This window comes from Xenopus laevis, chromosome 1L, assembly GCF_017654675.1.
Source record: "Xenopus laevis strain J_2021 chromosome 1L, Xenopus_laevis_v10.1, whole genome shotgun sequence".
Classification (NCBI taxonomy): domain Eukaryota; kingdom Metazoa; phylum Chordata; class Amphibia; order Anura; family Pipidae; genus Xenopus; species Xenopus laevis.
The window spans coordinates 152,765,451-152,782,976 of record NC_054371.1 but is presented as its reverse complement, the minus strand read 5'-3'; the positions used below and the strand labels follow the sequence as shown (position 1 = coordinate 152,782,976).

The 17,526-nt window shown below is 37.3% G+C and overlaps 4 gene segments (V, D, J or C); all 4 read left to right on the top strand.

Annotated features, from left to right (window-relative positions):
• The first annotated feature begins 8,802 nt into the window (after nt 1-8,802).
• On the top strand, nt 8,803-9,344 carry LOC121394422. The segment is given in 2 exon segments: nt 8,803-8,886; nt 8,974-9,344. Coding segments are annotated over 2 exon segments (390 nt in total).
• Nucleotides 9,345-11,340: 1,996 nt separating this feature from the next.
• Nucleotides 11,341-11,817, top strand: LOC121393087. The segment is given in 2 exon segments: nt 11,341-11,409; nt 11,498-11,817. Coding segments are annotated over 2 exon segments (360 nt in total).
• Nucleotides 11,818-14,158: 2,341 nt separating this feature from the next.
• On the top strand, nt 14,159-14,686 carry LOC108696951. The segment is given in 2 exon segments: nt 14,159-14,239; nt 14,321-14,686. Coding segments are annotated over 2 exon segments (390 nt in total).
• Nucleotides 14,687-16,513: 1,827 nt separating this feature from the next.
• On the top strand, nt 16,514-17,049 carry LOC121400806. The segment is given in 2 exon segments: nt 16,514-16,612; nt 16,700-17,049. Coding segments are annotated over 2 exon segments (390 nt in total).
• The last annotated feature ends 477 nt before the right edge of the window (nt 17,050-17,526 follow it).

Here is a 17,526-nt window from a genome sequence, read left to right as displayed (position 1 = left end):
GCATTTTCAGCTCTGCGTATGTTGTGTTCACTTGTTTCTAGCCGTATAACCTGTTTGGCCCAGCTAAAATATTCAAACTGTGATTCTGACGGCCGATAACACTAGTCTGGAAAAAAAACATTGATTTTTGTGGTTTTATTGGATTTTTTTTGCATTTCACTCTTTACTGCCTTATTTTGTTTTGCCTTGTAAATTTTTTCTACTATATATCCATTTGGGGGTCTCTGTGCGCCACATAGTTTGGTATATCTATGCATACTGGGCATCAAAGTGTTCAGTAGACCCCTGGCGTTCATATTTAGGATGTTTTATGCTGATAAGTTACGAAATGTGTGGCATATAATGGGGTAGAATTCAAGCTTTGTGACGATTTTCCGAAATTTGATAAAAACCGTTATGTTCAGCATTGCTTTGCAGTTTGACAGTTTGCAGTAGAAACACTTATTTACCCATATTGGATTCGTCAGAATGTGTACTTTCTGAAAATATATGGTTTTCTGGGGTCTCTGTACTGTTAGGGGGGTCTAATGTTGCATAATACACACACCAGGTGCTTATATTGCAGCAGCCAGCGCATCAGCCGTGAAAATGTATATACACTATTGTCATTTGGGGGTCTCTGTGCGCCACATAGTTTGGTATATCTATGCATACTGGGCATCAAAGTGTTCAGTAGACCCCTGGCGTTCATATTTAGGATGTTTTATGCTGATAAGTTACGAAATGTGTGGCATATAATGGGGTAGAATTCAAGCTTTGTGACGATTTTCCGAAATTTGATAAAAACCGTTATGTTCAGCATTGCTTTGCAGTTTGACAGTTTGCAGTAGAAACACTTATTTACCCATATTGGATTCGTCAGAATGTGTACTTTCTGAAAATATATGGTTTTCTGGGGTCTCTGTACTGTTAGGGGGGTCTAATGTCGCATAATACACACACCAGGTGCTCATATTGCAGCAGCCAGCGCGCCAGCCGTGAAAATGTATATACACTATTGTCATTTGGGGGTCTCTGTGCGCCACATAGTTTGGTATATCTATGCATATTGGGCATCAAAGTGTTCAGTAGACCCCTGGCGTTCATATTTAGGATGTTTTATGCTGATAAGTTACGAAATGTGTGGCATATAATGGGGTAGAATTCAAGCTTTGTGACGATTTTCCGAAATTTGATAAAAACCGTTATGTTCAGCATTGCTTTGCAGTTTGGCAGTTTGCAGTAGAAACACTTATTTACCCATATTGGATTCGTCAGAATGTGTACTTTCTGAAAATATATGGTTTTCTGGGGTCTCTGTACTGTTAGGGGGTCTAATGTCGCATAATACACACACCAGGTGCTCATATTGCAGCAGCCAGCGTGTCAGCCGTGAAAATGTATATACACTATTGTCATTTGGGGTCTCTGTGCGCCACATAGTTTGGTATATCTATGCATATTGGGCATCAAAGTGTTCAGTAGACCCCTGGCGTTCATATTTAGGATGTTTTATGCTGATACGTTACGAAATATGTGGCATATAATGGGGTAAAATTCAAGCTTTGTGACGATTTTCAGAAATTTGATAAAAACCGTTATGTTCAGCATTGCTTTGCAGTTTGGCAGTTTGCAGTAGAAACACTTATTTACCCATATTGGATTCGTCAGAATGTGTACTTTCTGAAAATATATGGTTTTCTGGGGTCTCTGTACTGTTAGGGGGGTCTAATGTTGCATAATACACACACCAGGTGCTTATATTGCAGCAGCCAGCGCGTCAGCCGTGAAAATGTATATACACTATTGTCATTTGGGGGTCTCTGTGCGCCACATAGTTTGGTATATCTATGCATATTGGGCATCAAAGTGTTCAGTAGACCCCTGGCGTTCATATTTAGGATGTTTTATGCTGATAAGTTACGAAATGTGTGGCATATAATGGGGTAGAATTCAAGCTTTGTGACGATTTTCTGAAATTTGATAAAAACTGTTATTTTCAGCATTGCTTTGCAGTTTGGCAGTTTGCAGTAGAAACACTTATTTACCCATATTGGATTCGTCAGAATGTGTACTTTCTGAAAATATATGGTTTTCTGGGGTCTCTGTACTGTTAGGTGGTCTAATGTCGCATAATACACACACCAGGTGGTTATATTGAAGCAGCAAGCGCGTCAGCCGTGAAAATGTCTATACATATTGTCATTTGGGGGTCTCTGTGCGCCACAAAGTTTGGTATATCTATGCACATTGGGCATCAAACTGTTTAGTAGACCCCTATGTTTATATTTAGGATGCTTTATGCTGGTAATGATACATGGACAATACGATGCTGGAAAGTTGAAGCTTTGAGGCAATTTCCAGATATTTCACCAAAACCGCCAAATTTGGCAAAGCCTTGCGACTCAGTAGTTTGGAGCAGAAAGGCATGGGTACCCATTTTAGATTCGGTAGAATGTGTACTTTCCAAAACTATATGGGTTTTGGGGGGCAAACATATATTTCTGTGTTTTTACCCCACAAAAATGCAGTCAATGTGTTGATTTTTCATTAGCTGAAGTTACCCACGGAACTGTTTGTATGCGCTAACTTCATTTTGGGGCCTCTAAATGCCAGATACTTTGGTAAACTTATGAACAATGGCCACCAAAATGTTCAGAGGAACCCTGGCAATCATATTTAGGGTGCTTTTTCTTAGTACGTAATGATACATGGGTGATATAGTGCTGGGAAGTTGAAGCTTTGAGGCAATTTTCAGATATTTCACCAAAACTGACAACTTTGGGAAAGCCTTGCGACTCAGTAGTTTGGAGCAGAAAGGCATGGGTACCCATTTTAGATTCAGTAGAATGTGTACTTTCCAAAAATATATGGGTTTGGGGGGTAAACATATATTTCTGTGTTTTTACCCCACAAAAATGCAGTCAATGTGTTGATTTCTCATTAGATGAAGTTACCTACAGGACTATTTGTCTGCGCTAACTTCATTTTGAGGCCTCTAAATGCCAGATACTTTGGTAAACCTATGAACAATGGCCACCAAACTGTTTGGAGGAACCCTGGCAATCATATTTAGGGTGCTTTTTCTTGGTGCGTAACGATACATGGGTGATATGGTGCTGAGAAGTTGAAGCTTTGAGGCAATTTTCAGATATTTCACCAAAACCGACAATTGTGGGAAAGCCTTGCAACTCAGTAGTTTGGAGCAGAAAGGCATGGGTACCCATTTTAGATTCGGTAGAATGTGTACTTTCCAAAAATATATTGGTTTGGGGGGTAAACATATATTTCTGTGTTTTTACCCCACAAAAATGCAGTCAATGTGTTGATTTTTCATTAGCTGAAGTTACCCACGGGACTGTTTGTATGCGCTAACTTCATTTTGGGGCCTCTAAATGCCAGATACTTTGGTAAACCTATGAACAATGGCCACCAAACTGTTTGGAGGAACCCTGGCAATCATATTTAGGGTGCTTTTTCTTGGTGCGTAACGATACATGGGTGATATGGTACTGAGAAGTTGAAGCTTTGAGGCAATTTTCAGATATTTCACCAAAACCGACAATTGTGGGAAAGCCTTGCGACTCAGTAGTTTGGAGCAGAAAGGCATGGGTACCCATTTTAGATTCGGTAGAATGTGTACTTTCCAAAAATATATGGGTTTTGGGGGTAAACATATATTTCTGTGTTTTTACCCCACAAAAATGCAGTCAATGTGTTGATTTTTCATTAGCTGAAGTTACCCACGGGACTGTTTGTATGCGCTAACTTCATTTTGGGGCCTCTAAATGCCAGATACTTTGGTAAACCTAGGAACAATGGCCACCAAACTGTTTGGAGGAACCCTGGCAATCATATTTAGGGTGCTTTATCTTGGTGCGTAACGATACATGGGTGATATGGTGCTGAGAAGTTGAAGCTTTGAGGCAATTTTCAGATATTTCACCAAAACCGACAATTGTTGGAAAGCCTTGCGACTCAGTAGTTTGGAGCAGAAAGGCATGGGTACCCATTTTAGATTCGGTAGAATGTGTACTTTCCAAAAATATATAGGTTTTGGGGGTAAACATATATTTCTGTGTTTTTACCCCACAAAAATGCAGTCAATGTGTTGATTTTTCATTAGCTGAAGTTACCCACGGGACTGTTTGTATGCGCTAACTTCATTTTGGGGCCTCTAAATGCCAGATACTTTGGTAAACCTATAAACAATGGCCACCAAACTGTTTGGAGGAACCCTGGCAATCATATTTAGGGTGCTTTTTCTTGGTGCATAACGATACATGGGTGATATGGTGCTGAGAAGTTGAAGGTTTGAGGCAATTTTCACATATTTCACCAAAACCGACAATTGTGGGAAAGCCTTGCGACTCAGTAGTTTGGAGCAGAAAGGCATGGGTACCCATTTTAGATTCGGTAGAATGTGTACTTTCCAAAAATATATGGGTTTTGGGGGTAAACATATATTTCTGTGTTTTTACCCCACAAAAATGCAGTCAATGTGTTGATTTTTCATTAGCTGAAGTTACCCACGGGACTGTTTGTATGCGCTAACTTCATTTTGGGGCCTCTAAATGCCAGATACTTTGGTAAACCTATGAACAATGGCCACCAAACTGTTTGGAGGAACCCTGGCAATCATATTTAGGGTGCTTTTTCTTGGTGCATAACGATACATGGGTGATATGGTGCTGAGAAGTTGAAGGTTTGAGGCAATTTTCACATATTTCACCAAAACCGACAATTGTGGGAAAGCCTTGCGACTCAGTAGTTTGGAGCAGAAAGGCATGGGTACCCATTTTAGATTCGGTAGAATGTGTACTTTCCAAAAATATATGGGTTTTGGGGGTAAACATATATTTCTGTGTTTTTACCCCAAAAAAAATGCAGTCAATGTGTTGATTTCTCAGTAGCTGAAGTAAAGTCCTGATCAATTTGGATGTGCTAACTTCATATTGGTGTCTCTAAATGCCAGATACTTTGGTAAACCTATGCATAATGGGTATCAAACTGTTCAGTGGACCCCTGGCAATCATATTTCAGGTGCTTTTTCTTGGTACCTAATATAGTTTGGGATATGCGGAGCAGCAAAATAAAACCTTTGAAATGATTTTTCAGAATTTTGAATTTTTTTTGAAGAACCGCTATGTTCAGACAAGCTTTTATGTTTGGTAGTTGGGAGTAGAGAGACATAGTTACCCATTTTGTAATCGGCAGAATGTGTACTTTTCAAAAATGTATGGTTTTCTGGGGTAAACCTACGGTTTCAGGAGTTTTTGCCTTGGAATCTAAAGCATGCCGTTTTCTGCCTTAGTGCTTTCAAAATTCGGCAATATACTGCCGGGAGTTTTTGAGGTACAGAAGTCCTAAATCTCCCTAAAACTATACATATCTGGTATTGGCACGTTCGAGAGACATAAGGCTTTCCAAATCAGTTGGATTTTCATCCGTAAAATGAAATATTTTTCTGGTATAAATTGATATACGAAGAAAAATGGTAATTTTTCTTTTTTTTTTGGTATTTAGCACTATAAATTTTTTTGCACAGGTGGAAATACATGAAAACTCAGGCAGATTTAGAAAGCTCAGTTTCTACCGAAAAAAACAATGTATAGTTTTCCTAGGTAAACTATAGGTTTCCCCTCAGAAAATGCCCCTAAAGTGAGAGAGCACAAAATGTTTCAAAAACGGCTGGCATTTCGCGTAACCAAAATGTGAAATTCTGCTGGCACTTAAAGGGTTAATTTATGGACTTATTTGTTTTGTTATTTTATTTCTTTGTATGTGTGGATAACTTGGGTTGTTACCGACATCTTGTGTAAATTTCATGTCAATAGCCCCATTACAAATATATTTACTGAGAAAAACTTTGATGTGTTCAATACGTAGGGGCGTATTTACTACAGGTCGAATATCGAGGGTTAATTAACCCTCGATATTTGACTATCGAAGTTAAATCCTTTGACTTTGAATATCCAAGTTGACGGATTTACCGCTATTCCTTCGATCGAAGGAATAATCGTTCGATCAAACGATTAAATCCTTCAAATCGAACGATTCGAAGGATTTTAATGCATCGATCAAACGAAATTCCTTCAATCAAAAATTTGCTAGAAAGCCTATGGGGACCTTCCCCATAGGCTAACATTGATGCTATTTAGATTTTAGGTGGCGAGGTAGGAGGTCGAAGTTTTTTTTTAAAGAGGCAGTTGTCGAATGGTCGAATGGTCGAACGATCGAATGATTTTTAGTTCGAATCATTCGATTTGAAGTCGAAATCGTAGTCGATGGTCGAAGTAGCCAAAAAAAACATTCGAAATTCGAAGTTTTTTTCCTTCTAATCCTTCACTCGAGCTAAGTAAATGTGCCCCATATTGTCACTGCTGGTGTATAGCTCTCTACTTCATACTAAAAGATAATTTAAAGATGAACAGCCCCCTATATATAATCCTATATGGGAATTTTCAGAAATTAATCAGATGTAGAGACTTTTACAAGGACTTTTATTTCTCGCATACACCAAAGCAATAATAACTGATGGAACTTAGAGGTCTTTTTACAAATGCTGTTTTTTTTCCTAAATAACAGTGTAATTGGGTCAGGATAGCTGCATTTATGATGGCATCTATGTGTGATTCTTTAAGCACAAGTCTGCTGCTAATATTGACTCAGCCCACAGTGGAAGTCTGGAATAACCTCTATCAGGTAGAGCACAGAGACCCATACTTGAGTGCAGAGATCTGTGTCTACAGGTCCTTATGTTGGGAAAGGGTGTAAGTACTAAAAATATAGGGGCAAATTTACTTACCTACAAAGTTGTGCCAGCATTGACTTCGCCACACTTCGGCAGTCGTAGATTCGCCAGGGCTACGCAAATTGACGAAGATCTGAAGTTGCGCACAAGTTACCAATCGTTTGCGAAGTTGCGTTAGCAATGTTATGATCAGCATCCATAAAATAGAGTTGTTATTTTGCCCTATACATGTGCCCACTGTATAGTTTAGGTGCCATATTTTAGGAAATGTAGGGGGGTACCCCCAAAAAAATTACGATCTTTTTCAGCCTATCACCCTTAAAAAGTAAAAGACGCCAATGTTTTTTTGGGACTTCAACTTTCAACTTTCTTTGAATCAAGTCCTTTCTACTCTATTGCACTTCACCCTTGTCTGTGGTGGCGAAGTAAAGTCTGGCGCAAGAGGTAACGTTCACGAAAATCCGCAATTTAGTGAATTAGCATAGTTATGTCCCTTCGCCAGAGCGCAACTTCGCCTGGCGTAAGGGTGCGAAGTAGCACTAGATTAGGTCCACTTCGCTAGCGAATTTAGCCCATGTTAATTTGAATGTTAATTCAGTTCCAGTTTTTCTCTTAAAACTTCAAAAGAGTTTTCATTTATAAACAGTGAGATAAGTTTTTCATGGCATGCATGTGAAAAAAAAATACTGAGGAGTGTTTCTGTGGTCTGCAGGTGGTGCGATGCTGCAGATGATTCTATGGTAGCTATGCCACGAGGTTTTATTTGGGCACAAATACATTTAAAATAACTTTTATGTTACCAATATATTGCTATAGGTTTCTAGGTTTTCTTTATCTAAACTCAGATATAAGTAATAATCTAAGAGATAAGTACTTGATTGTTCTGTTCTAGCTGATATTATCCCTATCAAAGCTTAGGTATATAATATTTGTGCTGATTTATGCCAATACTGCCAATACGATTCTGATGACAGGGTGTGCAAACCAATAGTGAGGGATTGACCTGGCACTGCTTTCCTAGGAAATATTAGTAGATGTCTTGGTATATGACATCTGGGACTGTGTGCTGCATCATTTCAAAAACCATCAGGGACCTTTGTTTTGACAAAAAGGGACATGTCTGTATAAAATTCAAGTGAATTAAAAGAAAAACACAATCATGTCAAAACAGTATCCTCTGCAGTCACCTATAAATATATAAAGGGATTGTATAATAAACTCTCTAATGCTTTATTTACCAGTAGGTCTTTCCAGCTGACACGAGGTCACCCATTCCGATTAGAAGAAAAGAGGTTCCGCCTAAATATTCGGAAGAGGTTTTTTACAGTGAGAGCTGTGAAGATATGGAATTCTCTCCCTGAAACAGTTGTACAGGCTGATACATTAGATAGATTTAAGAAGGGGTTGGATAGATTTTTAGCAAGTAAGGGAATGAGGGTTATGGGAGATAGCTCATAGTACAAGTTGATCCAGGGACTGGTCCGATTGCCATTTTGGAGTAAGGAAGGAATTTTTCCCCCCTCTGAGGCAAATTGGAGAGGCTTCAGATGGGTTTTTTGCCTTCCTCTGGATCAACTAGCAGTTAGGCAGATAAAAAAAAAATTAAAAGGTTGAACTGGATGGACGTGTGTCTTTTTTTCAACCTTACTTACTATGTTAGTATGTTACCTGCAGTTTGGTTAAAACAGGATATAGTAATGAAATGCTTTATATAATTCATATAGGTATAGGATCTCTTACCTAAAACCTGGTAAGCAGAAATCTAGATAACGGTTTCCCTTAATCTGAAAAATAAAATAGTACCTTGTACTTCATTGTATCTAAGATGAATAAATGCAAATTAGTGGCAAAACAATCTTATTAGGTTTATTTAATTTTTAAATGATTTTCAGTAGAATTAAGGTATGGTGATCTAAATTATGTTAAAACCACTTATCCAGATAACTGCAGGTCCAGATAATGTTCAGAAGAAGATCTATAACTCATGCCTGTTATATAGTCACTGGCAGCATTATGCAAATAATGTTCAAATGTTCTGTTGAGTTCCTTAAAACCTGCAGAGGAATCAGATGTGCTGCATCCAACTGCCAGACCCATAACTCACGCTGTCAATATGAAGTTGTTTCTTGTTATTTTATTATCACTTTTGTCAGGTAAGAATGTTATTTATGGAGTATTAGAATTCCAATCATCTCATAACATTTTATTAAAAAAATACCATTATGTCTTATGTTTTCCAGGGGGTCACTGTGATGTACAACTTGCCCAGTCAGAGTCAGTGGTGATAAAGCCGGGAGGGTCTCACAAACTGTCCTGCACAGCCTCTGGCTTCACATTCAGTAGCTACTGGATGTACTGGGTTAGACAGGCTCCTGGGAAAGGATTACAGTGGGTATCTACTATTACCAGTGATGGGAGTAGCACATACTACACTGATTCAGTTAAAGGAAGATTCACCATCTCCAGAGACAATAATAACAACAAGTTATATCTGCAAATGAACAATCTACAAACTGAAGACACTGCCGTGTATTACTGTACTAGAGACACAGTGACAAATAGTCTCAGAGCAGTGCAGCAAAAACATTAATGCTGTCCTTCCATGATTCTCCAGTTGAGGGCAACAAAAGTCCATTAACCTTCTATATATAAGGCAAAACAAATGGAACATGCAAGAAGCCTATTTGTTTTCACTGTAACAATCTTATGCTAAAAACATTCTAAGAATGACAAGAAAACAAGAAGTTCATGATGCAGAAAACATTTTGATATTATTTAATTCTCTTTATTTCTAATAAAAATATTAAAGACATTTAAAACATTGACTTTTGTACACAAAGGGGCCTATTTATTGAACTGTGTAAAAACAAATACTGATTAAAATGATGTATACTTGTGTTGAATAAATGGCAAATAAATGGTTTTTATGCCAAGGTTCACAAGCCAGTAGTATGGGATTGCCATGGGAACTTTATATAAATCACATTTATTCCTAAGAAAGGATTAGCCCAACATTTGAGATATTACAGATATAGGAGATATACCTGGTTATCTGGGAGTGGGCCACTTTCTCCCCCTCATTGGCCCTAATTGTCTTAAAAATGACTTACTTCTGACATCTGTTTATAATAGTCCCTTCATATAACATTCACTATATCTTGATTCTGGAAATCCACTGTTATTTGCATCACAACTTGACTGAGACTTTTATCCATGAGGTTTATTTGTGATTTTGATATTTTTCATTTAAATGAATACTTGAGACTATGTTTGTCATGAATGCCAAGTCCCATTGACTTCTATGTCATCTCCACTGGTTTTAGATGCCATTTTTTTGTTTTTTACATAACACTTTTACAGGGATTGTTTGTCCATAGATATATGAAGACATTCCAGAGTGAAGGAAAAACAATCAGTTTATTTTGCAACTCAAAAGAGCTTTTCCAGTGGCAGGAAAAAATGGCAACTGAAAAATAAGCTTGAATTCAGCAACACAAAAATACAAAATATCTTACTTCAGACAAATACAGTGTCCAGTCTGCATGGAGTAAATAGTCTGACTTTCAAAGAATCTCTTTCTCCAGTGAACAGCGAGTTACAACCACATAAAATTCAAACTCTCTCTCACTTCACCTGCTGCTCACTTAAAACACCCCTTAGATGTGCAGCCTACTCCTCTTACTGGTTAACCCTGTGGTGTCTCTTAAAGGGGAGACTCTTAAAGGGATGGCTTAAACCTAAAGGGGGGGATATATATCTGCCATCCAAGAAATATCCCCTCTGACTTGTATTTCTGTACTGATTTTCTAGGAAATATTAGTTGATGTCTTGGGATATGACATCAAAACTGTGTACGGTATCATTTCCAACCCCATCAGGGACCTTTGTTTTGACAAAAAGGGACATATCTGTATACAATTCAAGTGAATTAAAAGAAAAACACAATCACGTCAAAACAATGGGACTATAGATCCTCTGGAGTCACCTATATTAATGTATTAAAGGACAAGTCTAAAAAAACTACTAAAAAAATCCACTCCCCTTTAAATAAAGCAGGGATTGTTTGTCCATATACTGCAAGAACTTCAAGCTGGATAACTGTATCACACCTGTCTGGACAGTTCTACTCTGAATTGTATCTGATTCATTAGGAGATAAAGAGATTTATTATGTATTTTTATAGGAAATATCTCACCCTCAGTTTGGTTAAAACAAGGTACAGTAATGATATGATTTACATAATTCATACAGGTATAGGATCTCTTACCTAAAACCTGATAAGCAGAAATCTAGATAATGGTTTCCCTTGTCTCTGAAAAAATAAAACATTACCTTGTACTTCATTGTATCTAAGATGAATAAATGCAAATTATTGGCAAAACACTCTTATTAGGTTTATTTAATTTTTACATGATTTTCAGTAGAATTAAGGAATGGTGACCCAAATTATGTAAAAACCACTTGTAACTACAGGTCGAGATAATGTTCAGAAGAAGATCTATAACTCATGCCTGTTATATAGACACTGGCAGCATTATGCAAATGATGTTCAAATGTTCTGTTGAGTTCCTTAAAACCTGCAGAGGAATCAGATGTGCTGCATCCAACTGCCAGTCCCATAACTCACGCTGTCAATATGAAGTTGTTTCTCGTTATTTTATTGTCACTTTTGTCAGGTAACCATGTTCTTTATGGAGTATTAGAACTCCAATAATCTCATAAGAATTTATTAAAAAAAATACCATAATGTCTTATGTTTTCCAGGAGGTCACTGTGATGTACAACTTGACCAGTCAGAGTCAGTGGTGATAAAGCCGGGAGGATCTCACAAACTGTCCTGCACAGGCTCTGGCTTCACATTCAGTAGCTATGATATGAACTGGGTTAGACAGGCTCCTGGGAAAGGATTACAGTGGGTGTCTGTTATTAGCAGCGATGGGGGTAGCACATACTATGCTGATTCAGTTAAAGGAAGATTCACAATCTCCAGAGACAATAATAACAACAAGTTATATCTGCAAATGAACAATTTACAAACTGAAGACACTGCTGTGTATTACTGTACTAGACACAGTGACAAATAGTCTCAGAGCAGTGCAACAAAAACATTAATGCTGTCCTTCCATGATTCTCCAGTTGAGGGCAACAAAAGTCCATTCAAATTCTATATATAGGGCAAAACAAATGGAACATGCAAGAAGCCTATTTATTTTCACTGTAACAATCTTATGCTAAAAACATTCTAAGAATGACAAGAAAATAAGATGTTCATAATGCAGAAAACATTTTGATACTATTTAATTCTCTTTATTTCTAACAAAAATATTAAAAACATTTAAAACAATGACTTTTGTACACAAATGGGCCTTTTTATTGAACTGTGTAAAACAAATACTGATGAAAATGATGTAAAAGTTGTGTTGAATAAATGGCAAATAAATGTTTTTTATGCCAAGGTTCACAAGCCAGTAGTATGGGATTGCCATGGGAACTTTATATAAATTACATTTATTCCTAAGAAAGGATTAGCCCAACATTTGAGATATTACAGATATAGGAGATATACCTGGTTATCTGGGAATGGGCCACTTTCTCCCCCTCATTGGCCCTAATGTCTGAAACATTATTAACTTCTGACACTTTGGCAGTCCCTTCCTATAGCATTCACTAAATCATACCTCCCAACATTTTGGAAGTAAAAAGAGGGACTAAAAAGTTGCCGCGCGTAGCATTGCAAAATGTTTTGACCACGCCCATTTTTGCAGCCACACCCCCTAATTACCATGTTCATTTTACAAAATTTTGCAGGTTATAAAAGTTTGAACATATTTCTGTGTTTTTTCAGTAATTACAGTTTTGCTAATGAAGGTGTGACTCTAACTCCTCCCAAGGGACCTGTATGTGTATCTCTTGATTCTGGAAATCCATTGTTCTTTGCATCACAACTTGACTGAGACTTTTCCCCATGAACATGTTTATTTGTGATTTTGATATTTTTAATTTAAATAAATACTTGAGACTATGTTTGTCATGAATGCCAAGTCCCATTGACTTCTATGTCATCTCCACTGGTTTTAGATGCCATTTTTTTGTTTTTTATAAAACACTTTTACAGGGATTGATTGTCCATAGATATTGTGAAGTTTGGGGGATCACACCGGGATTTGCACCATATATGAAGACCACTACATTCCAGAGTGAAGGAAAATCAGTTTATTTTTAGACAAAAAGGGACATATCTGTATAAAATTCAAGTGAATTAAAAGAAAAACACAATCATATCTAAACAATGGGACTATAGATCCTCTGGAGTCACCTATATTAATATATTAAAGGAGAAGTGCAAAAAAACTACTAAGAAATCCACTCCTCTTTAAAAAACAAATACCACTCAACATTTTGGAAATAAAAAGTGGGACAAAAAAGTTGCCGTGTGTGGGGCATAGTGATTTTTTAACCATGCCCATTTTTGTGGCCATAACCCCTAATTACCATGTTTATTTTACAAAATTTTGGAGGTCATAAAAGTTTGAACATATTTCTGTGGTTTATTTTCAGTTATTACAGTTTTGCTAATTAAGGTGAATTGCCCTTTAAGCTGTGAGTCTAACTGCTCCCAAGGGACCTGTTATCTTATATTGTTACAATTACTTATTTGCTTATATAGATTACTTATCTAGATACATTTGAATTGTTACAAATGTATCTTATCATCTGTTGTGGCTGTTCTGAGCTCTCTGCCAAAAGCCAATTAAGTTAGAAACTTTGTTTCTTTTTGTTTCAGAGAAAACGGGACTTTCCAGTAAAAATGAGGGACTTCAGGTTGAGCTGTCAAAAGAGGGACTGTCCCTCTAAAAACGGAACAGTTGGGAGGTATGAATACAGCAGTGATTGTTTGTCCAAATACTGCAAGAAATTTAAGCTGGATAACTGCATCACACCTGTCTGGACAGTTCTACACTAAATTGTATCTGATTCATTAGGAGTTAAAGAGATTTATTATGTATTTTTATAGGACTAACATTTACCTACAGTTTGGTTAAAACAGGGTACAATAATGATATGATTTACATAATTTATACAGGTATAGGATCTCTTACTAAAACCTGATAAGCAGAAATCTAGATAATCTTTTCCCTTGTCTCTGAAAAAAAAATAGTACCTTGTACTTGATTGTAGTTAAGATGCATAAATGCAAATTATTGGCAAAATAATCTTACTAGGGTTATTTAATTTTTACATGATTTTTAGTAGAATTAAGGTATGCTGGTCTAAATTATGTGAAAACCACTTATAACTGCAGGTCCAGATAATGTTCAGAAGAAGATCTATAACTCATGCCTGTTATATAATCACTGGCAGCATTATGCAAATAATGTTCAAATGTTCTGTTGAGTTCCTTAAAACCTGCAGAGGAATCAGATGAGCTGCATCCAACTGCCAGACCCATAACTCACGCTGTCAATATGAAGTTGTTTCCCGTTATTTTATTGTCACTTTTGTCAGGTAAGAATGTTATTTAAGGAGTGTTAGAATTCCAATCATCTCATAAGATTATAAAATACCATTATGTCTTATGTTTTCCAGGAGGTCACTGTGATGTACAACTTGACCAGTCAGAGCCAGTGGTGTTAAAGCCGGGAGGGTCTCACAAACTGTCCTGCACAGCCTCTGGCTTCACATTCAGTAGCTATGGGATGGGCTGGGTTAGACAGACTCCTGGGAAAGGATTACAGTGGGTGTCTTATATTAACAGCGGTGGGAGTAGCACATACTATGCTGATTCAGTTAAAGGAAGATTTACCATCTCCAGAGACAATAATAACAACAAGTTATATCTGCAAATGAACAATCTACAAACTGAAGACACTGCTGTGTATTACTGTACTAGAGACACAGTGACAAATAGTCTCAGAGCAGTGCAACAAAAACATTAATGCTGTCCTTCCATGATTCTCCAGTCGGGGGCAACAAAAGTCCATTCACTTCCCATATATAAGGCAAAACAAATGGAACATGCAAGAAGCCTATTCACTTTCACTGTAACAAACTTATGCTAAAAACATTCTAAGAATGACAAGAAAACAAGACGTTCATAATGCAGAAAACATTTTGATATTATTTAATTCAAATGTGGAGGAGAAAGTGGGCCACTTTCTCCCCGTCATTTGCCCTAATTGTCTGAAAAATGACTAACTTCTTACATCTGTTTATAACAGTCCCTTCCTATAACATTCACTATATTTTGATTCTGGAAATCCACTGTTATTTGACTTGACCCATGAACAGGTTTATTTGTGATTTTGATATTTTTTATTTAAATTAATATTTGAGACTATCAGGCCCAGATTTGTGGAAAGGCCCCCTAGGCCCGGGCCTAGGGTGCAGGATTTTAGGGGGGCGGCATGCTGCCCAACCACACCCACATTTGTTCAAAAACACTGGGGATGAGCAGTAGATACAATCATTTTTTAAATTTCCCCATTTCTCCAGTGCAGATGATGAAAATTTGCACGAATAAAGGGGTGTGGACAGGGGCGGCGAACGGCAGTGGGCCTAGGGGTGCCCACTATGTAAATCCGGCCCTGGAGACTATGTTTGTCATGAATGCCAAGTCCCATTGACTTCTGTGTCATCTCCACTGGTTTTAGATGCCATTTTTTTGTTTTTTATAAAACACTTTTACAAGGATTGTTTGTCCATAGATATTGTGAAGTTTTAGGGATCACACCGGGATTTGCACCTTAAATGTAGGCCACTAAATTCCAGAGTAAAGGAAAAATAATCAGTTTATTTTGCAACTCAAAAGAGCAACACCAAAATACAAAATATCTTACTTCAGACAAATACAGTGTCCAGTCTGCATGGAGTAAATAGTCTGACTTTCAGAGAATCTCTTTCCCCAGTGAACAGCGAGTTACAACCACATGAAACTCCAACTCTCTCTCACTTCACCTGCTGCTCACTTCCTTAAAACACCCCTTAGATGTGCAGCCTACTCCTCTTACTGGTTAACCCTGTAGTGTCATTTAAAGGGGTGACTCTTAAAGGGATGGCTCAAAACCTAAAGATGGGGGATATATATCTGCCATCCAAGAAATATCCCCTCTGACTTGTATTTCTGTACTGATTGTCTAGGAAATATTAGTAGATGTCTTGGGATATGACATCAAAGACTGTGTACTGCATCATTTTCAACCCCATCATGGACAAGTGTAAAAAAACTACTAAGAAATCCACTCCCCTTTAAATAAAGCAGGAATTGTTTGTCCATATACTGCAAGAAATTCAAGCTGGATAACTGCATCACACCTGTCTGGACAGTTCTACACTGAATTGTATCTGATTCATTAGGAGATAAAGAGATTTATTATGTATTTTTATAGGATATAACTTACCCTCAGTTTGGTTAAAACAGGGTACAGTAATGATATGATTTACATAATTCATACAGGTATAGGATCTCTTACCTAAAACCTGATAAGCAGAAATCTAGATAATGGTTTCCCTTGTCTCTGAAAAAATAAAACAGTACCGTGTACTTCATTGTATCTAAGATGAATAAATGCAAATTATTGGCAAATCACTCTTATTAGGTTTATTTAATTTTTACATGATTTTCAGTAGAATTAAGGTATGGTGACCCAATTTATCTAAAAACCACTTATGACTGCAGGTCCAGATAATGTTCAGAAGAAGATCTATAACTCATGCCTGTTATATAGTCACTGGCAGCATTATGCAAATAATGTTCAAATGTTCTGTTGAGTTCCTTAAAACCTGCAGAGGAATCAGATGTGCTGCATCCAACTGCCAGACTCATAACTCACACTGTCAATATGAAGTTGTTTCTCGTTATTTTATTGTCACTTTTGTCAGGTAATAATGTTATTTATGGAGTATTAGAACTCCAATAATCTCATAAGATTTTATTAAAAAAATACCATTATGTCTTATGTTTTCCAGGAGGTCACTGTGATGTACAACTTGCCCAGTCAGAGTCAGTGGTGATAAAGCCGGGAGGGTCTCACAAACTGTCCTGCACAGCCTCTGGCTTCACATTCAGTAGTAGCTGGATGAGCTGGGTTAGACAGGCTCCTGGGAAAGGATTACAGTGGGTGTCTGATATTAACAGCGATGGGAGTAGCACATACTATGCTGATTCAGTTAAAGGAAGATTCACCATCTCCAGAGACAATAATAACAACAAGTTATATCTGCAAATGAACAATCTACAAACTGAAGACACTGCTGTGTATTACTGTGCTAGAGACACAGTGACAAATAGTCTCAGAGCAGTGCAACAAAAACATTAATCCTGCCCTTCCATGATTCTCCAGTTGGGGGCAACAAAAGTCCATTCACTTCCCATATATAAGGCAAAACAAATGGAACATGCAAGAAGCATATTTGTTTTCACTGTAACAAACTTATGCTAAAAACATTCTAAGAATGACAAGAAAACAAGAAGTTCATAATGCAGAAAACATTTTGATATTATTTAATTCTCTTTATTTCTAATAAAAATATTAAAGCCATTTAAAACATTGACTTTTGTACACAAAGGGGCCTATTTATTAAACTGTGTAAAAACAAATACTGATAAAAATTATGTAAAAGTTGTGTTGAATAAATGGCAAATAAATGGTTTTTATGCCAAGTAGGGATGTAGCGAACTGCCGATTTGGTGTTCGCGAACGCCGTTCGCGAACACCGGCAAAAAATGCGAACGTTCGCGGACAGTTCACGAACTTCGAACACCCGCTAAAATCGTTCGATTCGAACGATCGAAG